We start from the raw sequence: 23,036 nt of genomic DNA on the forward strand, positions 1-23,036 counted from the left end.
TAGAGTTCTTTCTCTTCAAACGGGTCTGTTAAAGCTTCATAAAATCTTTTGTTTCTGTTAAAAATAAATCCAGTGATCCATATTCCAGTCGTTTATGTTTAGTTTATGAAGCCACAAGCCCAATTCAGTCGATTTTTGCTATGGTTGGATGATTAGTGATCGATCAATATAATGAAGGAGAAGAACATTTTGTAACTTGGTTAAATAAAATTATTTATAGAGTTAATCAGAAAAATAGACGGGCTCAGATGGTTAAGGTGTTTGATGGGTTTCGAGAAGTCTCGGGTTCGATCCCCATTGTGGGCAACTCCTTTTTAGGAAGCAAGGGTATAACAATTGTTTATTTATTTATTTATCTATTATTATTATTATTATTATTATTATTATTATTATTATTATTATTATTATTATTATTATTATTATTATTATTATTATTATTATTATTATTATTATTATTATATTTATTATTATATTTGTTGTTGTTATGATTATTATTAATTATTAATGTTATTGTTATGGTTATGATTATTACAATATGATTATTATTAACATTATTATTATTAGCATTATGATACTTATTGTTATTATCATAGTTATAAGTATTATAATTACTATCATTATTATTTATATAAATATTACAAGTGTTACTTTTATGATTAATTTATTAATCTAAGTAGCATTATCGTTATTTTGATTATTATCCTTGTTAGTATTATAGTCATTAATATTACTAATATCATTATTATTATTATTATTATTATTAATTTTTATCATTTTAGTATTATTATCATTATTATGATCATGATTATTATTATTATTAATATTGTGAAAACAATACAAATTATTACTATCTTCATAAATATTAGTATTATTATCACTTTATAAATATTAAAACCATTACTATTAATATAAGTATATTATTGGTATTAATATCATTATTTTTATCACTAATGAAATCATAACTCTTATTATCTTAATTAATAGTATTAAGTATTATAATTATTATCATTTTTATTATAAATATTACTCTAGTATTACTATCACTATTATTCTGTAAACAAAAGACTACGTATATAAAAATAAATATAATAACCATGATTTAAATATATAAATACTTTATTTAAAATATACAAAATGAACATATATGATAAAATATATAAGTTAGTAATATAGAAATTATCACTAATAATAATTTAAATATTTGCTCGATTACAGTTATACGTATTAATGAATATACAAATGATATAGGTTCGTGAATCTGAGGCCAACCCTATTCTTGTTCAATGTCGTTCTATGTATTTTTACTACAAAATACATTAGGTGAGTTTCATTAATCCCCTTTTACTCTTTACATTTTTGGGGCTGAGAATACATGCAAATGCTTTAGTAACTGTTTTACAATAATTATAAGCATGAGTTTCATTACTCCCTTTTTAAATGCTTTTGCAATATATATTTTTGGGACTGAGAATACATGCGCTGTTTTATAACTGTTTTACGAAATAGACACAAGTAATTGAAACTACATTATATAGTTGAATGATCGAAATCGAATATGCCCCTTTTTATTAAGTCTGGTAATCTAAGAATTAGGGAACAGACACCCTAATTGACGCGAATCCTAAATATAGATCTATTGGGCCTAACAAACCCCATCCAAAGTACCGGATGCTTTAGACCTTCAAAATTTATATCATGTCCGAAGGAGGATCCCGGAATGATGGGGATATTCTTATATATGCATCTTGTTAAGGTCGGTTACCAGGTGTTCACCATATGAATGATTTTTGTCTCTATGCATGGGACGTATGTTTATGAGAAATATGAAATCTTGTGGTCTATTAAAATTATGAAATGATTATTTATGATAAACTAATGAACTCACCAACCTTTTGGTTGACACTTGAAAGCATGTTTATTCTCAGGTTAAAAGAAATCTTTCGCTGTGCATTTGCTCGTTTTAAAGATATTACTTGGAGTCATTCATGACATATTTCAAAAGACGTTGCATTCGAGTAGTTGAGTTCATCAAGATTATTATTAAGTCAATTATAGTTGGATATATTATGACATGGTATGCTTGCCATCAACTTTCGATGTAAATGAAGATTTGTCTTTTAAAATGAATGCAATGTTTGTAAAATGTATCATGTAGAGGTCAAGTACCTCGCGATGTAACCAAATGTAATGTGTTCGTCCAGATGGATTAGGACGGGTCGCTTCATCAAGTACCTCGCGATGTAACCAAATGTAATGTATTCATCCTTATGGATTAGGACGGGTCGTCTCACCATTTTGGTGTCGGGAATTCAGATCGCATCTGTGAAGATATTGTTCGCAGACTTATTCTGTTGCTCGATTCGCATAATGAACTTGTAAGACTGTTCCGGATGGCCAGAGATAAATGTAATGCTGCTGAGATACCAAATTTCAACATTCGGTTGTTCAGTGTCGCCGGATCAAAACAACACAGCCTTCCTACTTCTGATGCAATAGGGCTATTGTCTTTGATACTGGTCCATAGGCACTTTCGGATTACGATGTAATAATCCACCCAAGGTCTGAGTACCCAAAGCGAGTTAACAAACTTCATCCATCGTATATATCGTTACAATTCCCATTGATGTTCTTTTTTGGTGAACCAGGCTTCCATCCTGATTTAAAGTTGGTTGATGCTCCAGGTTCCCCTGGTAGCCGAGTTAGAAAAATGACGATGAATATGTTCTATTGCTACCAACTTCATGATAGGCTAAATTCTTACAGTCTCATGATGAGGCTCGGGCGACTCCTTCAGCAGTACGTTGTCACGGTGTATTACAGTATTGAATTAGATCGGATGGATTACATTAGGAAGAAACAGAAAGACATCAGGAAATATTACCTCTCGGGTTTGTACGACGCCATTAGTAGAGGTGATCAGACCGATTCAGGCGTGGGCAGTAAAACTATCCTCTCAGCTTCTTTCATCGGTGGTCCCCATTATATGTACAGCCACTATCTTGATGCCCTGGCGATTTGTCATGTTTTTTGGAATCCGCAGTTCTTTATCACTTTTACTTGCAATGTTAGGTGGCCAGAAATAGCTCGATATCTGCAGCCTTTTTCTCTAGTTACTGCATCAGACCGTGCTGATATTGTCGCGAGAGTATTCTGCTTCAAAGTCAAACAATTTGTTGCTTTTTTAAAAGACGGGAAACCACTGGGTGACTTTAGAGGAGGTAATTCTACAACATGATTTCCCCTTACTTTTGTATTAAGTTTACTCTGCCGTTTTTATCTTTTTTTATCGATACTAACGTAATTTTTTCGCAATTTTTGCAGTTCTGTATACCTTTGAGTTCCAGAAAAGAGGGTTGCCCCATTGTCACACATTGTTGTGGTTGTATTCCTCAGCCTCATCACCTATAAGCGAAAGAATAGACGATTATATATCTGCTGAACTTCCTGACCCGAGAACTGACCTCGCTAGTTACGCGGTGGTCTCTGCAACTATGATGCATGGGCCCTATGGCATTCCCAACTTACGTGCATCGTGCATGGAAGGGCCCACTTGCACAAAAAATTTCCAAAAAAATACAACCACAAAACCTTCTTTGATGCTGATGGCCGTGCATACTACCGAAGGCGTAATACTGGTGTGTATACAACGCGTTCCGGGGTCCATCTCGATAACAGCTATGTAGTTCCTTACAACAGACTACTTTTTATGACTTTTCAAGCTCATATAAATGTTGAGTACTGTGGATCAACAACCCTGATCAAATACCTGTTCAAGTACATTTCATAGTGTACCGACCGCATTGCTGCTCGCATATCCAAACCAGTTGATAGTAACTACTGTGCGAGGCCACAGGTCTCTCAACCAGTAGATGAAGTTCAGAATTTTATAGATGCCCGGTTCATTTGCCCGCACGAGGCTTGCTGGTGTATTTTTAACTTCCCAATTCATCATCGTGAACTGGCAGCTCAGATCCTGTCTGTCCATTTAGAGAATATGCAGCTTATGAAGTTCCGTGGTAAGCAATCGCTTCAAGAAATTGTTGAGAACACAGAAAAGAAGAAAAATACTTTGACTGAGTGGCTATGTTATAACGCCTCTTCTTTGGCTGGCAGGCACCTGACATATTTGGATTTCCCATTTGAATTTATTTGGTATCAAGCACAGAAAAGCTGGAAACGTAGGGCGAATATTAACAAGTCTTCGATTGGAAGGATGTCATACATACATCCCTCATTAGGAGAGGCTTTTTTCCTAAGAATGCTTTTGTGCCATTAAAAGGGGTGCACAAGCTTTGTGGATATTATAACCGTGAACCAAGTTGAATACCAGACATACCGTTCTGCTTGCGAGGCCACTGGGCTTCTTGGTGATGATAAAGAATAGACTATAGCACTGGAGGAAGCATCAGCATCCGCCACTGCTTTTCAGTTGCGGTCGCTTTTTACACACATCCTGGTGTATTCTGAAGTCTCAAATCCGCTTGCTCTTTGGGAAAAGCATAGGGAAATGATGTATGACGACATACCTTTGCGAGCAGCGGCCTCTCTGAAGATGGCGAAGCTGCACATAAACAGAGATGACCTTCATAATTATGTTCTTTATGAGGTTGAAATCCTCCTAAATAAAACGACCCGTCCTAATCCATCAGGACGAATACATTACATTTGGTTACATCGCAAAGTACTTGACCTCTATATGATACAATTTTACAAACATTGCATTCGTTTTTAAAAGACAAACTTTCATTTCATCGAAAGTTGACGGAATGCATACCATTTCATAATATATCAAACTATAATTGACTTAATAATAATCTTGATGAACTCAACGACTCGAATGCAACGTCTTTTGAAATATGTCATGAACGACTCCAAGTAATATCTGTAAAATAATCAAATGCACAGCGGAAGATTTCTTTCATACCTGAGAATAAACATGCTTTCAAGTGTCAACCAAAAGGTTGGTGAGTTCATTAGTTTAACATAAATAATCATTTCCATCATTTTAATTGACCACAAGATTTTCATTTCTCATAAATATACGTCCCATGCATAGAGACAAAAATAATCATTCATATGGTGAACACCTGGTAACTGACATTAACAAGATGCATATAAGAATATCCCCTATCATTCCGGGAAATCCTTCGGACATGATATAAACAACATCGAAGTACTAAAGCATCACTTTGGATGGGGTTCGTTAGGCCCAATAGATCTATCTTTAGGATTCGCGTCAATTAGTAGATCGGTTTACTAATTCTTAGGTTACCAAGCAAAAGGGGCATATTCGGCTTCGATCATTAACCCATATAATGTAGTTTCAATTACTTGTGTGTATTTCGTAAAACATTTATAAAAATTGCGCATGTATTCTCAGCCCAAAAATATAAAGGGTAAAAAGGCAAATGAAACTCACCATACTGTATATTGTAGTAAAAATACATATGACGTCATTTAACAAGTGTAGGTTTGGCCTCGGATTCACGAACCTATATCATTTGTTTATATATTAATACATATACTCGTAATCGAATAAATCTATTTATTATTAGTAATGTATTTATTATATTAATAACTTATAAGTCTCATTATTTATTTATACATTTTCTTTTTATATAAATAGAGATATTTATATAGTTAAGTTATATACTTTGAATATATCCTTGTATATATAAATCTTTATTTTTACACTTATAATCTTAACAATGTTTGTAAAACTTTTATTTTTATATTCATAAACTATTTTTAATAATAATAATATTGATAGTTTTAATGATAACCTTAGTAAAACTGATAGTAATGATAATAAATTTTTATGATAACTGTATTAATAATGATAATCATAATATTACTAACGATAATATTAATGATAATACTTATAACAATATTAAGGATAAATATAATAGTAATAATTATAAATACATTGATAATACTAATATTTATAAATGATATAAATTCTAATATTAATGATAATAAGAATATATCCTTATTACTTTCATAATAATAATAATGTTAATCATGATCATAATCATAGTGATAATAACAATACTAAAATGATAAGTTTACTACTAATAATAATATTATTAATACTTTTAATAATTAATGATAATGATAATAATAATAATAATAATAATAATAATAATAATAATAATAATAATAATAATAATAATAATAATAATAATAATAATAATAATACTTAAGGATAATACTAAATTGAGGATAATATTTATGATACATATATTAATACCAATGATAACAATAATTATAATACTTATAGATGTAAATATGATAATAATATTAATAATAATAATATTAGTAATAGTTATAATACTTATAACTATGTTAACAATACCAATTATAATACTTTTAATAATTATAATACTAGTCATATTAACATTATCTAATAATAACAATAATAATATTAACAACAACAACAACAACAACAATAATAATAATAATAATAATAATAATAATAATAATAATAATAATAATAATAATAATAATAATAATAATAATAACTAATAATAATAATGATAGAATTAAAATAAAAGTGTATACCCCTTTCCAAGCTTTTTATAAAAAGACTGCACCAAACGGGACTCGAACCCAAGACCTCTCGCTCACCCGCACCAACACCCAACCATTCCTCCAGTCCCTCTTTTCTGATGAGAATCCATTCCATTAAAATATAACCCGCTAATTTTTCTATCTTTTCTTTTCTTCTTCTTCCCTAGTTCTATCTAATCCAAAATCGTATCAACTAACACAATCATTCTTTGTTTCTTTAATTAAACAGATAATGATTTAGAATTTGCGAATTTAAATTAATAAACTCAATCAAAACAAAAAATATATATATATAAAGAAAAACAAAAAAAAAAGAAACCGTTTGCTATGTCACGGTTTAGAAAAAAAAAATATAGTGATTTTGATTTTGAAAACGTTTTGAAAAAATGTTACAACACAAAGTAAGTTTCAAATCACTCATAATATCTATTGGAGTCCTCAATTCGACTGAAATCACAACAGAAGACACGAATTTGATTATAGAACATTAGTTGACTTTTAGAAACCCAAAACTTTGACTCATTAATTCGTTCTTGTTTTGAAGAATTGGAATTGGATACTTTGTAGTTAGTTTGAGTGAAATAATCCTAACGAAACTGCATTGTTACTTTTTAAAATAGAGTTCGAATTCTAGTATTTCAAAAACAAGAACACGAACAGAGTTGCTGAACCAGTTTCCAAATAATTTTTTTTATTCGATGATTAAAAACTGTAACGATAATGGAATTGATAATGATGTAAAAAAATAATAATAATTTGGATGTCTAAATTATAACAGAAGTGATCGAATATATATATATATACAGACGTGATTATTCAGTTGCTTAATCAGATAAGGCATAAAAAAATAATAAAGCAAATAGAAAGTGATCCTGATTGCTAACAAACTTTGTCTGTAACTGTGGATGAAGAATCATCTAATTGATATACAAACAAATAAAAGAAGGGATCGATTGAGACTTTGTTTTGTGGTGAAATGAGTGAGTCGACAGCTCTTCACGAGCAAAAGGAAAAAAAAAACAGAAAAACAAAAGATTGATAGTGATCTGATAATCAATTACTCGTAAATATATATTTATATAAATTTATAGGTAACTGAATTTATATTTATATTTATTTGCTGTATTTATATATCGTATTTATATAATCGGACTATAAATTTATCTGCTATATATTTATATTTATCTACATCTATTTATCTGTTTATATATAACAGTATTTTATGTATGTATTTATATTTGAGTACAACTTGTATGATATATACGTATTTTAATATTACTACTAGTAATAATTATAAAAATAATAATAATAATAATAATTATAAATGATAATATCTAATAATACTAGTAATAACAAGTTATATGTTTCAATTTCTATATGTGTATATTATATATTATATTAATACTACTAATACAGATAATGATATTAGTGGAAGTAATAATAGCAATATTAATATAACAATTATAATTTAACTTATAATAAGGCTTAATATATTAACCTTACATTTCATTAATTATGTATTAGTTATTTTATATAATAACCTTATTTGAATATTAATATATTATATATATATACATATTACAATATACATATTAATTATTTATAGCAGTTATATATATATATATATATATATATATATATATATATATATATATATATATATATATATATATATATATATATATATAGCTTAATTACTTTGTATAATACTTACATTTCTATTTCAAATAATTATTTTGTATTTTATTAACTCAATTTAATATATACACTTATATTTATATATTTATATATATATATATATGTAGTCATACATCGGTTCGTGAATCGTCGGAAATAGTCGAAGGCGTAAATGAATCTATGTAAATAGTTCAAAAATTTCGAGACTCTATTTAATAGACTTTGCTTATCTTATCGAAATCATATAAAGATCAAGTTTAAATTTGGTCGGAAATTTCCGGGTCGTCACACTAAACCAGTGTGGAAAAACACTCAGCGACTTCGCATTGCCATCTCTGCTAGATGACCTTCTACTAGATCTTGCAAACCGTTTGATCATGGAGGAGAGAAACTACGATCGGGAATCACTTAATGAGGATCTGAGCCATCGAGAATCTAGGATGAATGTGAAGCAGAGAAGAATCTACGAACTGATACGTGATTCTCCCTCGAACAACAGGACAGAGCTTGTGTTCATTTATGGTCATGGTGGCACCAGTAAGTCATTCTTATGGAAGGCCATAATCACGTGTCTAAGGGCCAAGGGAAAGATTGTTCTTACTGTGGCATCTTTCGGAATCGCATCTTTGTTACTGCCTTCGAACAGAACTGCTCACTCTCGATTCAAACTCCCTATTGACCTTACCGATGAGTCAATATGCAATATAAACAAAAACACACAAATGGTGAAACTACTTGAAAGCACGGATCTTATTGTGTGGGACGAGGCACCGATGAATAATAAGCGATGCTTTGAAGTTCTTGATCGCAGTCCGCGAGACATTCTTGGTAACAAAAACTCGCCATTCGGAGGTAAGTCTATGATTCTCGGTGGTGACTTTAAAACAAACATTACCCGTTCATAAAAAGGAAAGAAATCGACTATAGTCCATTTTTGCATTACATCTTCATATTTGTGGCAGGAATTCAAGGTGTTTGTTCTTACTGAAAATATGCGCTTAATGCAGCCAGGGCTGACGCCATTGGAAAAGGAGAGAAACACTGCTTTCTCCGCCTGGTTACTGGATATTGGGAATTGCGAGGTTGGGACACGTGATTTGGAAGACCCGGTTAATAGTAGTTGGGTACAAATTCCTGACACCTACTGTGTTCCAGATGATGATAATGGGTTGGCAAATCTAATTTCATTTATCTACCCCCCAGAAACGTTAAAGAATCCAAGTGCTGCAGAGTTACAACAAAAAGTGATTGTTTGCCCGAAAAAGATGCAGCATACACCATAAATAAGATGGTGGTTAATATGGTTGGTGGCCCTGTTACAACCTACGCAAGTTATGATACTTGATGTTATGCGAGGTGTATACGAAATAGTTATATTTTTATTGCGAAATACTATTAAATACGTTACAATTTTACACAAGTTATTTATTTATTTATAGAGTGGATATACCTAAACCTTGCTACAACACTATAGGCATTGTACCTAATCGTACAGTAGTGTAGTTTTTAGTAAGTCCGGTTCGTTCCGTAGGGATCTAGCCAAGTTTAACGCTATATTTTTAAACTATATATATATATATATATATATATATATATATATATATATATATATATATATATATATATATATATATAAGTAGTAGTATTATTATAAAAGGGGGTTTTACCGTTTAATGACCGGTTTGTCGATTTTAAAACTTTTAGTCGTAGTTAAAACCTAATGTAAAATATTAAAAATAAATATAGCTTAATTTAAAGCGTAAAATAAATAACGATAATTAAAGTGCGATAAATTAAAGTGCGATAAATAAAATGACAATAAATTAAGATTGCAATAATTAAAAAGTACGATAATTAAAAATGCGATAAGATATAAAATAAAGGAATTATGCTTATTTAAACTACCGTAATCATGATGTTTGACGTGTTGATTTTAATTTATTACCATGGGTTAATTGTCCTTTGTCCTGGATTATTTGATATGTCCATCTAGTTTTTGTCCATAACAGTCCATCAGTCATAAATATAAAGTGCGAGTATCCTCGTCAAATTATCCTTATACCCGAAGTCAAATATTCCATCTAATTGGGGACTTAAACTGTAACAAGGTCTTAATACTTTGTTTAATAATTACACCAGGATATCGACTGCGTGTAACCCAAGGTTTTAATACTTTGTTAACAATTACGCCAAGTGTCCTTGTACATAATTCACCCCTGTTTTAATGAGTCCATTGACTATTAATCCATTCCCGTGTCCAGTTAAATGAACGATTATTAGTATTTATAAATATCACTCCCATCGTGTCCGATCGAGTGTATATGGTTATTTATAGATACGTTAAATTGTAAATCTCTATATTAAATTAATGAACTATCATTCAGTTAAACAAATATAAAGCCCATTAATAGTCCATAGTCCAATTTCCACAAGTGTCGGTCTTTTGTCCAAACCCCAATTATGGTACAAAGCCCAATAACCCCGTCTTTAATATTTAGTCCAACATCATGATTACTTCGATTTAAATAAGTATAATAATAACTTAGCTACGAGACATTAATTTAAAAAGGTTGAACATAACTTACAATGAGTAATAATAGTGTAGCATTTCACAGACAGAATTTCGACTTACACACTTACAACATTCGCCACTATAACCTTATTATTATTAAACTTATATTAAAATTAAAATTATAAAATATAAATATAAATATATCGTTGATAGATAGATTGAAAAAGGAGTAATGAATCGATCTGAATGCGCGGCCTTTTATAGGCCCACGTTTCACTATTGAGCTCCGCGAGTGCGGAGGTTTTCTTCATTAAAGCTCCGCGAGTGCGGAGGTCTGGAATCCAGCTCATAGATTAAATCCAAAACGTAGGCTGCGTATAATTATAATATATAATAATATATATAATTAATTATATATTATATTATATTCTTGTGCATAGTTGACTTGTAATTTTTGGTCCATTGCGTCGCGCGCTGAAAGTTGGTTCATGTCTAGGTTTCAGATTTTCAAACGCCTTTTCGTACGATGTAATATCTTGTACTTTGTGTTTCACGGCTTGTACTATTGTAATTTTTAGACGTTTCTCATCAATAATTTGAACCACTTGGATTGTACTTTGTACTTTTTAGCTTTTTGGTCATTTGCGTCTTCAATTCGTCGAATCTGTCTTTTGTCTTCACCCATTAATATTTAAACGAATATCACTTGTAAATAGAACAATTGCAACTAAAAGCTTGTCTTTCTTGAGGGATAATGCTATGAAATATATGTTCGTTTTTAGCATTATCAAATATTCCCACACTTGAGCGTTGCTTGTCCTCAAGCAATATAGAACTTGAATATAGCTTTACTAGAATCACTTCTTTATTCTTCACACTTTGTACATCAGTGATTTTAATACGGCGGTATGAACAATGGTAGTAACGATGTGGTTTACAGTCCCACATGACTATAAAAATTTAGATCTTTTAGGAAATTGGATCTTTATGAAAACATTTGATCTTTTGAAAATTCAATCTAGCTTTTACCCTAGATAAGTTTTCCGGAATAACCCTTCACCGGTGTTTGAAAATTGTTTTTGTGGGTTTAGTGGGTTTCAGATTTGAAAATTTTAGCTCAAAATTTGCGGTTTTGTGTCACCCACTTGCTAACCTTGTATTGGGAAAGCAACACGTCCAGTTTACTTGCTCCGTATATTACCTTTCGGTAAACTACCGTCCGGTTGTAAAGGAAAGCGTTGAATAAGCAACTGTTAAGGCAATGTCCCGTGACATACTTTTAATTATGGTCTATATCGTGTCGGATGCAATTACTATCCTTGGTAGGAGCAATAGTAAAGATCACCCTATAGTTTTTTGGTCTGGCACAAGGTCCTGTGTTTGACCATGCTATGCAACCACCGTTCTTACGGTTGACACCCAATTTTGTTCAGGTGACCTAATGAATTCCAGGTGAATTCCTAGGATTTTACGTTCAATGGTAATGAACGCATTAAAAATGGGTTTTCAGAAAACAAATCGGTTTATAATTTTGATCAAAATATTTTCTCGTTCAAGCTCGAGTTTAGATATCATCGAATTCCATGAGTTTGTAATTCTCAATCTTTAAGGTCAATCTCAAGGATTGAGTAATATCAGTCTTAAAAGCTGATTTTTGATCTTTAAGGAGATTATCCTTTCTGGGGATCTGATTCATTAGTCTTATAAGCTAATTTGCATGGTGCCCCCCATTGTATGAGACAGATCCTCTCATGGTTAGGATAAGTCTGACCACTTGGCGACCCTGTTTGATGCTGAGGTCCGTGGATTTCCAGCTGATTTTCGAGAAAACTATTCAAGGTTTTTCGTAGACTCTACAACAGGTCTGGACGACAACTTCCTGACCTAAATCAAGAAGCGCGTGTATTTTTCTCGAAAGACTTTACTTACTTTTAAATCAAGTGGCACATTTCTTTCAAATATATCATAAGAAATCGGGTAAAACTGATAAAATTGTCCAAAACAAAAGTATCTTCAATTATTTGTACACAAATATGTGATATATATTCTAAATAACTTGGTAAATTTTTCCCACACTTGGCTTTTATTTTCCTTTCTTTGCCTTTTTATTTTCCTCTATTCCATTTTAAATGAATTCAAGCATTTTGGGCTGTTTCTCAATTTATGTCCTTTCCAAGGTAACAATAATTTCGGTTTTAACACCTAGTTTTATCGTTCATAAATATGTATAAACATGATTTTGAGTTCATTTAATTGAAAATTTTGTAAATTTTTACTAGAATTGGGTAGTCACTATATATGACTAGGGATGTTCTTTATTATTAGAGAGCACTAGATTCTAATACAACTACTGCGTTACTAGTATTTTTAATGGTAACCAAGTGTTTAAATTAAAATTTTTAAAAATCCGAAAGAATTTAACCCCTTCCCACACTTAAGATCTTGCAATGCCCTCATTTGTAAGAAATCAGTAACAATTTAAATTATTGAGGGTGATTAGCGTAGAAAAATGATTAAATTTTACCAAAGTTTTCAAACATATTGTTGTTTGTGTGGAATGATAAATGGTGCACATCATTTGTTCATTCCGTCCGTTGTTACATCACACTTGTTTTTCGTTTTGTAGTCAAAATTAATAGCTTTTGCTGAACTTAATGTCAGTCTTTGAAAGTGCGCTGTTTTACCCTGTTTTGTACATGAGATAAACTACAAACATATATATACATATTTTTAAAGTTGGGTATATCACCCCACATTGAAAAATTATTAAAAATCTAACAATAAAAGTTAGAAAATTATAAAAACTATTATAGTATCAAAAGAAATATTAAAAGTATAAAATTACAAGTTACCAAATAAATAAAAATAGGCATAAAAGAAAATTAGGGTTGATGAGGATGGTGCCAGTAGAGATCCCATTCATATCCGTATGTGCTGTAGAATGCTTGAGCTGGGTCATATGTAGGGTACGGTGGTCGGGTCTGTATAGTCCAGGGAGGAAATACGGGCATTGGAGTAGGAATGTAGTTTGCATTTATGTGTGCAAAATAACTTATGATTTGGTTTTGATGATACTGCCAATCTTGAAATGCTCGTTGCTAGCCATTTCATACTCATGTTGAGCCATAAAAATTTGCATTTCTGTCATCTGATTCCCCCCTCCCGCATTACCTTGCTGCTGACCTCTTTCGACCTGTGGATGATGGCCATCATATGGTGCTGCAGCGTTATGTCATTTCTTTAAAACCTTAGCACCATGATATACTTTCAAACCAATTGTATCACGGGGTTCTGGTGATGCAATTATTAATCCCCCTGACTTCTATTGACACCGAGATACTCAGCAATTAAAGTAACAAAGATACCACCTCCTATTATACCATTAGGCAGTATACTCCTAACCATAACTGATAAATAATAACCCACACAATAAGGTATACTCACAGCGCTCTGTGGGTCTCGAATACACATGAGATAAAATAAATCATTCTCATTTACTTTCTCTTTATTCTTACCTCGCTGTGTAATCGAGTTTTCTAAGAACCTATGGATTACTCTTAGCTCAGCTCTATCAATATCAGTATAAGAGTTATTCCCCCATGAAATCGGTTATGCCTAGTCATTCTACTCCATATTCCATTCATATCAAAATTTTCATCAACCCTCCTACCATTAACTATTAACCTTTGACAATCAGTAGATGCTAGTTCCTCAGGCGTATATATACACAAAGCCTGAACCATGTCTAGTAGAGACATATGGCGCATCACACCTCCTAATAAAAATCTAATAAAACTCCGATCGGTTAAGGTAGCTACTAGATCATTTATTTCAACACTACATAATAATTCCACACACCATTCTCTATTTACACGCCTACGTATATTAAACAAACGTTCCCAATAATTAAAAGTAGAATTACCATACCTTTGTGTAAGTAATTTTCTGATTGGATCGGCCAATCCCACTGTTTCTAACTGTTCATAATCTATTACCCTGGGTACTTCAACAACATTAGACTGAAGGGTGTGCAAGTTCCTATGATATTTTGGATAATCTATTCAATGTCGGTTAAACCTTAAATTAGGATGTAAATCTTCCAATTCTATATTTGAATATGAAATGAATTGATGCGGTAGATTTTGTCTATATTGGTCGTTAATCTCATGTTCTTCTGCATTCTCAGGAGGAGCATTGTGAGCCTGAGATGCGGATGAAGATTCACCCCTTTCAATCTGCAAAACACATTAAACACAATTTTTGTGCATCCAAATATGCATTAGTGTTATCAGAATCATAAATCAAAACAATCATAATGACATGTTTAATCCATTTTAAACTTTATATGCATTTTCACAATATTAACAATTCTACACTTTTACAAATAAACATATATGAAAATGTATACAATGTTCTTTAGCTTTTATCTCAAATAACATGTCAAAATAATCATTACTAGCATTTAAACAAGTTCCAAATGGCATTCATAACAATTAAATTGAGTTCATGCATTTTTGACTCAAAAAGTCTACTTTAATACTTAAAAATCATATTTAGGATCAATGTTTTGATTATTTAGTAACCTAAACATGTTACACTACTCAATTTAGTATAAACTAACAACAAAATTCGGCCATAACTCGTTTATGTCAAAAAGCTCCAATTTTGCTCAAGAACACGAACCCTAGATTACTCAAAATTTGAAGTTTAAGGCTTCTAATCATATTAAATAGCATCAATCTAGGTTATACAAGCATAGTACACAAACAATTTAAGCCTAATTAAACTAGAAATCATCAAAATCAAATTAGGTATAAATTTATTCAAGAACACTAAAAATCCGAATTAAAGAGTGTTTAGATGTAGAAATTACCAATCTCCTTGAGTAACTTCTTGGTAGGATCCTTCTCAACATGATTTTAGCAAAAAATTTGATGTTTAACGGTGAAAAATTTCGAATTTGAGAGCGTTTAGTGTGTATTTTTTGCAGAAAATATGGGTGTGGTGTGTTGGGGACTGGTATGTTCGACCAGTTAACCCTTTCTGGGTTTTTCAATCTCCGCGAGTGCGGATGTGGGTCCCTTTCAAGTTCCGCGAGTGCGGATTTTTTTTAAATCTTTAATAATAAAACAATTAATTAAATTTAAAATTTTGTTTTCCTTTTTATTTGGGACGAGGTTGTTTCGGTACGTTTACCTAGTCCGTCCCTCGACAAAATTTTAAAATTTGTCATTTTAAAGCGTTTGTTTTAAAAGCAAAGATTTTTAGGTTTTTTAAATGTTTTTGGCATACTTTAAATTAATAAGAAAAAATAATGATAACAAAATTTCTCGTCCCGCCCTCGGGTAAAGCAATTTCGGTTCAACTACCTAGTCTTCAACTCACGACGAATTTTAAATATCAAAATTTTAACTTAATGAAATAAAGTAAATTTTTGTTTTTAAATTCACACCAAACTTAAATTTAAAATGCATAAAATTAAAAATTCATATTAATATTATTAATATTTTTATACATTAATTTTACAAACTTTATATTGAAAATATTAATTTTTAAAATATTTAAAAACTTAAATATATTGATTTAAAAAGATTTACAATAATAATTTAATATATATATATATATATATATATATATATATATATATATATATATATATATATATATATATATATATATATATATATATATATATATATATATTAATTTTAAAATCAAGGTAAAAATAAAATTAAAAATCTTTTTGGTCTTTTATCCCACTTTAATCAATCAAATATTATCAAAAATATACGCCCCTCTTTTGGGTAAAGTAATTTCGGCTATATTACCTAGTTTTACTCCTGACGAATTTCTGAAATATTTTGGATTGATTGATTAAAGATATTTATACCTTAAGAATAAACGGTAAATTTCGCAGTGATGTAATAAATTTTTGTATGATATCAATAATTTCGGTTTCGCATACCTAATTTTATTGAATATCAATTTAATACTTTATAGCAAACGATTCAGCGTTTATTATCAAAAGGTTAAAAGCAATAAAAAAAATAAAAACTGTACATACTTACCTATGAGATAGAATTCTCAGAGACCTGCTTTAGCCGACTCATAGGAGAGTCGTGTGATTTGGTTTTCCATAGCTACGTAGGCGTAACCTCGATTCTTCAATAACTTTTCTTCTAAACATATGAACGGTCCTTCTCTGCATAGAGTAACAAATTCGGTATTTGAATATGTTTGATTGTTCGAACATTTACCTTCATGTGACTATTTTTCGCATTTATGACATCTTTCAAGGTGTCGTGCTCTTCTTTTTGTTCCGGATTTTGATTTTCCTTTACCAAAATGTGTCTTATGATGATCTTTTCTGAGTTCTTTCCTCACTTCGTCCATTTTTCCTCTTATGAATGATCCTATTTCACTCGGAAGTGTGTCATTATTAGGTTTAGTAATCATAGCGTGTAGCATTAGACCATGGTTCCGATCAAAGGAATTCTTCATCTTGTAAAACCTAAAAAAATAAAAATTCAGAATGGAGGGAGAAGACTAGTTCTTTAGGGTCTGCTAGGGAAAGACCATTCGGATTCCATTCTCGAAAACTACACGAAAACAAAATATGTAACTCTAACAGAAATACATATTACCCTAAAAAGATTCGAATCTTCCCACACTTAGTTAGCTGTGGTGTCGAAATTGTGATTAACTTCATCTTCAACTTCCATTGGATTATCTATGTAATGTTTAACTCTGTGACCATTAACTTTAAATTTAACCCCATTTGAATTTATTAATTCTACTGTTCCGTATGGAAAAACTCTTTTGACTATGAATGGTCCAGACCATCTTGATTTCAATTTTCTAGGAAATAGCTTGAATCGTGAATTGAAAAGAAGAACTCTGTCTCCTTCTTTAAATTCTTTTGAACTTCTCATTCTTTTATCATGCCATTTCTTCATTCTTTCTTTTTAGATTAACGAATTTTCATATGCTTCATTCTTAATTCTTCTAATTCGTTTAGTTGACTTAATCGTAAACGTCCGGCTTCATGTAAATCAAGATTACATGTCTTCAAAGCCCAAAATGCTTTGTGCTCAATTTCTACTGGAAGGTGACATGCTTTTCCGTAAATGAGTCTATAAGGTGTGGTTCCAATTGGAGTTTTGTAGGCTGTTCTAAAAGCCCAGAGTGCATCCTCCAATTTCATGGACCATTCCTTCGGATTTGATCCTACGATTTTCTCTAGAATACGTTTTAAAGCTCAGTTGGTATTTTCAACTTGTCCACTTGTTTGTGGATGATAAGCGGTTGAGATTATATGGGTTACTCCATATCTTTTGAGAACTTTCTCAAGTTGATTATTACAAAAATGAGTACCCCGATCACTTATTAAAGCTTTCGGTGTTCCGAACCTAGCAAAAAGACGTTTTAAGAAGTTGACTACAACTCGTGCATCGTTAGTTGGGAGAGCTTTTGCTTCCGCCCATTTAGATACATAATCAATGGCAACGAGAATGTAGATATTATTATGAGATTTTGGAAATGGACCCATAAAGTCAATACCCCAAACGTCAAATACTTCACATACTTGAATGACATTTTGTGGCATTTCATCACGTTGACTTATTTTCTCGGAACTTTGACATGCATCACAGGATTTGCAAAGAAGGTGTGCGTCTTTGAAAATTGTAGGCCAATAGAATCCAACGTCATAGTCTTTTCTTGCTGTAAGTTGAGACCCATAATGCCCTCCTGTTGGTCCTGTGTGACAATGGTTTAAGATTTGACTAGCTTCATCCCCGAATACACATCGGCGTATTATTCCATCGGGACAACTTTTAAACAAATGTGGATCTTCCCAGAAATAGTGTTTTATATCACTAAAGAATTTCTTTCGTTTTTTGTACGACAACCCTTTTTCAAGGAATCCACATACTAAGTAGTTTGCATAGTTTGCAAACCATGGAATTTCACTATAATCTATCTTCAATAGATATTCATCAGAAAATGTAACTTGTATGGCCGATTCATTTAGAACTTCTAATTCAAGATTTTCAAGACGAGAAAGATGATCAGCGGTGAGATTTTCTGTTCCCTATTTATCTCGGATTTCAATATCGAACTCTTGTAAGAGTAAGATCTAATGGATTAATCATGGTTTAGCATCTTGTTTTGAAAATAGGTATCTAAGAGCAGAATGGTCGGTATAGACCACCGTTTTAGCTAAAACTAGATATGAACGAAATTTGTCAAAAGTAAAGACAATAGCAAGGAGTTCTTTTTTAGTAGTTGTGTAATTCGTTTGTGCTCCCTGTAACGTCTTACTAGCGTAATAAATAGGTTGAAATCGTTTTTCAATCCTTTTTCCTAAAATGGCTCCCATTGCAAAATCACTTGCATCGCACATGAGTTTAAATGGTAGATTCCAATTTGGAGTTATCATGATCGGCGCATTAGTGAGTTTTTCTTTAAGAATATTAGAGGATTTGATGCATTCATCTGAAAAGATGAATGGAGCGTCCTTTTCTAGGAGTTTATTCATAGGAGTGGAAATTTTAGAAAAATATTTTATGAAACGTCGGTAAAAACTGGCATGCCCTAGAAAACTCCTAACTCCTCTAACATTGGTGGGATGTGGAAGTTTAGCAATTAGTCTACTTTAGCTCTATCCACTTCAATTCCTTCCTTTGAAATTTTATGACCAAGAACGATGCCTTCTTTAACCATGAAATGGCATTTCTCCCAATTAAGAACTAGATTTGATTGCTCGCATCTAATAAGCATTCGTTCAAGATTAACTAGACATGTTTCAAAAATATCACCGAAGACTGAAAAGTCATCCATGAAAACTTCCATGCATTCTTCTATCATGTCATGAAAAATCGCCATCATGCACCTTTGAAATGTTGCAGGGGCATTGTAAAGTCCAAATGGCATGCGTTTGTAAGCAAAAGTACCATAAGGGCACGTGAACGTGGTTTTCTCTTGGTCCTCGGGTGCGATTGGAATTTGAAAGTATCCGAAAAAACCGTCAAGAAAACAATAGTAACTATTCCCAGCTAACCTTTCCAACATTTGATCAATGAAAGGTAACGTAAAGTGATCTTTTTTGGTGGCGTCATTTAATTTTCTATAATCAATACAAATTCGCCATCCCGTTACAGTCCTAGTAGGAATAAGCTCATTTTTTTTCATTTGTGATGACAGTTATGCCACCCTTCTTAGGTACGCATTGAACTGGGCTTACCCATGGACTATCAGAAATTGGATAAATTAAACCTGCATCAAGCAGTTTAATAATTTATTTCTTAACAACATCTTGCATATTAGGATTTAGTGTTCATTGGCGTTGCACATACGGTTTATGACCTTCTTCCATAAGGATTTTATGTGTGCAATACGAAGGACTTATTCCTTTAATATCATGAATCTTCCATGCAATAGCTGGTTTATGAGCTTTTAGCACAAAAATGAGTTGAGATTTTTCATTTTCCGTAAGAGAAGACGATATTATTACAGGTAATTCAGATTCACCATGTAAATAAGCGTATTCTAAATGGTTTGGAAGTGGTTTTAACTCTAATGTCGGTGGTTCTTCTATCGATGATTTATATCGATATCTGTCTTCTTCTTTTAACATTTGAATTTCTTCTGTTGTTGGTTCATATCCGTTTGCCATGAGTGAGGCTAACATTTCAGATTCATCAATTGGTTCAGTTCCTTCTCCTAAAGAACATTCTCCTGTTTCTTGTAATTCTGGAAATTCTTCTAACAATTCTGCATGTGAATCTATAGTTTGAATATAATAACATGTATCATCTGCAGATTGCGGTTGTTGCATGGCTCTATCAACAGAAAAGGTAACACTCTCGTCCTTTATACTTAGGGTCAGTTTCTTACCGAACACGTCTATTATTGCTTTAGCCGTGTTTAAAAATGGTCTTCCTAATATAAGAGGAACTCGAGAATCTTCTTCCATGTCCAGAATAACAAAATCTACTGGAAATACTAAAGTACCAACTTTAACTAGCATGTTCTCCATTATCCCTCTAGGATATTTTACTGATCGATCTGCTAGTTGTATACTTATTCGTGTTGGTTTCAATTCTCCGAGGTCTAGTTTAGCGTATAGTGAATACGGCATTAAATTTATACTAGCACCTAAGTCTGCTAATGCTTCTATTGAACTAAGACTACCCAGAAAACATGGAATTGTGAAACTTCCTGGATCTGATAATTTTTCTGGTATCTTATTCAACTACACTGCAGAACAATTAACATTCATTGTAACAGCCGAGAGTTCTTCCATTTTCTTTCTATTTGTGATTAGATCTTTCAGAAATTTAGCATATCTAGGCATTCCTGAAATCACATCAATGAAAGGAAGATTAACATTTATTTGTTTAAACATATCCAGAAATTTAGATTGCTCGGCTTCAAGTCTTTCTTTTCTCATTTTACTTGGGTAAGGAAGTGGTGGTTGGTATGGTTTAACATAAGGTTTAGCTTTAACTGTGTTATCTTCATTAACCTTTTCAACTACCGGTTCTGTTTCCTTTTTTTGATCAGATTGTGGTTCTTGTGGAGTAGGGATAGAGTCCTCAGAAATTATAGGTATTTCCGGTGGTTTAAGTATAATACCACTTCTTGTGGTAATGGCTTTTGCTGTTTCATTCCGGGGGTTAGCATTTGTGTAACGCCCTGGATTTTCCAACGTTTAATTATTAATATTTATTATTAATACTTGTGATTTATTGAATGTATTGTTTATATACATTTACTTGTTACCGCGATTAACTTTGAATTCCCGAAACGTCTTTGTGACACACGTACATTATACGAATAATATTTTCAGATATTATTTACATTCATGATTGATTTTTATTAATCATTTTATTTAACTAAGGTTACTAGTTAATTACTTGGGCTTTAATTGGATTAACTTGTTAATTACTTGAACTTGGGCTTTGATTAAGATTAGTAGACTTAAAAGCCCACCCTACATCTTTAATGGACTAACTAGCCTAACTCATTATGTAAGTATTACATTTAAGATGAAACTAGTTAGTTTAGTGCATACAGAATCTTGTTACAGCATACTTACACACCATTCCCATAAAAACACCCCTTGTAACCAACTTTTGAACCTTAAGCATGTAAGAACCTAGTGGACTAATCCCTCCCCCCCTTTTTGGATTGAAACTGTCGGCCACCAAGGTGTTAAGGGAGTTCACATCTTTTTTTTTTTCACTACTCACTCACTTGTATCCTCTCACCTTTACACACACTTACTTGCTTCCATTTTCTCTCAAAATTTTCTCTCTTTTTCTCTTAAAGATTGTAAGTAACTTGAACTTGTTTCTTCTCTTCTTTTCCTTGCTCAAACCGTAGCCTAGCACTCTCATCACCATCATCTTTTGTTTGTTGTTAATTGTCTTTGATTATGGTTTACTTACTTGTAGTTATTACTTACATGTTGTTAAGAACCAAACTCTTTAGTTTGATTCTTCATTTATCTTGTATTTACAAGAACACACAAGAACTAAACTCTCTAGTTTATGTTCTACACATAATGTGAAATATCCCGTTCATATTGATTATAAACGTTCCATATTAATTGATTTCGTTGCGAGGTTTTGACTTCTATATGAGACGTTTTTCAAAGACTGCATTCATTTTTAAAACAACCATAACCTTTATTTTATCAATAAAGGTTTTAAAAAAAAAACATTACGTAGATTATCAAATAATGATAATCTAAAATATACTGTTTACACACGACTATTATATAATGGTTTACAATAGAAATATATTACATCGACATATGTTTCTTGAATGCAGTTTTTACACAATATCATACAAACATGGACTCCAAATCTTGTCCTTATTTAAGTATGCAACAGCAGAAGCTCTTAATATTCACCTGAGAATAAACATGCTTTAAACGTCAACAAAAATGTTGGTGAGTTATAGGTTTAACCTATATATATCAAATCATAACAATAGACCACAAGATTTCATATTTCAATACACATCCCATACATACAGATAAAAAATCATTCATATGGTGAACACCTGGTAACCGACATTAACAAGATGCATATATAAGAATATCCCCATCATTCTGGGACACCCTTTGGATATGATATAAATTTCAAAGTACTAAAGCATCCGGTACTTTGGATGGGGTTTGTTAGGCCCAATAGATCTATCTTTAGGATTCGCGTCAGTTAGGGTGTATGTTCCCTAATTCTTAGATTACCATACTAAATAAAAAGGG

At 31.7% G+C, this 23,036-nt stretch overlaps 2 protein-coding genes across 2 annotated transcripts; both read left to right on the forward strand.

Moving 5' to 3' along the window:
- Positions 1 to 2,623: 2,623 nt before the first annotated feature.
- Positions 2,624 to 4,276, forward strand: LOC139859783 (uncharacterized). The gene is made up of 3 exons (XM_071848558.1): positions 2,624 to 3,218; positions 3,322 to 3,635; positions 3,788 to 4,276. The coding sequence occupies exons 1-3, from the start codon at positions 2,624 to 2,626 to the stop codon at positions 4,274 to 4,276; spliced, it is 1,398 nt and encodes a 465-aa protein (XP_071704659.1).
- Positions 4,277 to 8,624: 4,348 nt separating this feature from the next.
- On the forward strand, positions 8,625 to 9,530 carry LOC139859784 (uncharacterized). Its single transcript, XM_071848559.1, has 2 exons — positions 8,625 to 9,099; positions 9,259 to 9,530. Exons 1-2 carry the CDS (start codon positions 8,625 to 8,627, stop codon positions 9,528 to 9,530), a joined length of 747 nt encoding a protein of 248 aa, XP_071704660.1.
- Positions 9,531 to 23,036: the final 13,506 nt, after the last annotated feature.

Source organism: Rutidosis leptorrhynchoides, chromosome 7, assembly GCF_046630445.1.
Source record: "Rutidosis leptorrhynchoides isolate AG116_Rl617_1_P2 chromosome 7, CSIRO_AGI_Rlap_v1, whole genome shotgun sequence".
In the NCBI taxonomy this organism is placed as follows: Eukaryota; Viridiplantae; Streptophyta; class Magnoliopsida; order Asterales; family Asteraceae; genus Rutidosis; species Rutidosis leptorrhynchoides.

Bases quoted from the DNA above. Each gene is read 5' to 3' on its own strand.
- LOC139859784 (XM_071848559.1), top strand. From the start codon at position 8,625: ATGGAGGAGAGAAACTACGATCGGGAATCACTTAATGAGGATCTGAGC. The intron at 9,100-9,258 runs GTAAGTCTATGA...TAATGCAGCCAG, and splicing joins CAAAAACTCGCCATTCGGAG to GGCTGACGCCATTGGAAAAG.
- LOC139859783 (XM_071848558.1), top strand. From the start codon at position 2,624: ATGTTCTTTTTTGGTGAACCAGGCTTCCATCCTGATTTAAAGTTGGTT. The intron at 3,219-3,321 runs GTAATTCTACAA...CAATTTTTGCAG, and splicing joins ACTGGGTGACTTTAGAGGAG to TTCTGTATACCTTTGAGTTC. The intron at 3,636-3,787 runs GTGTGTATACAA...TACATTTCATAG, and splicing joins CTACCGAAGGCGTAATACTG to TGTACCGACCGCATTGCTGC.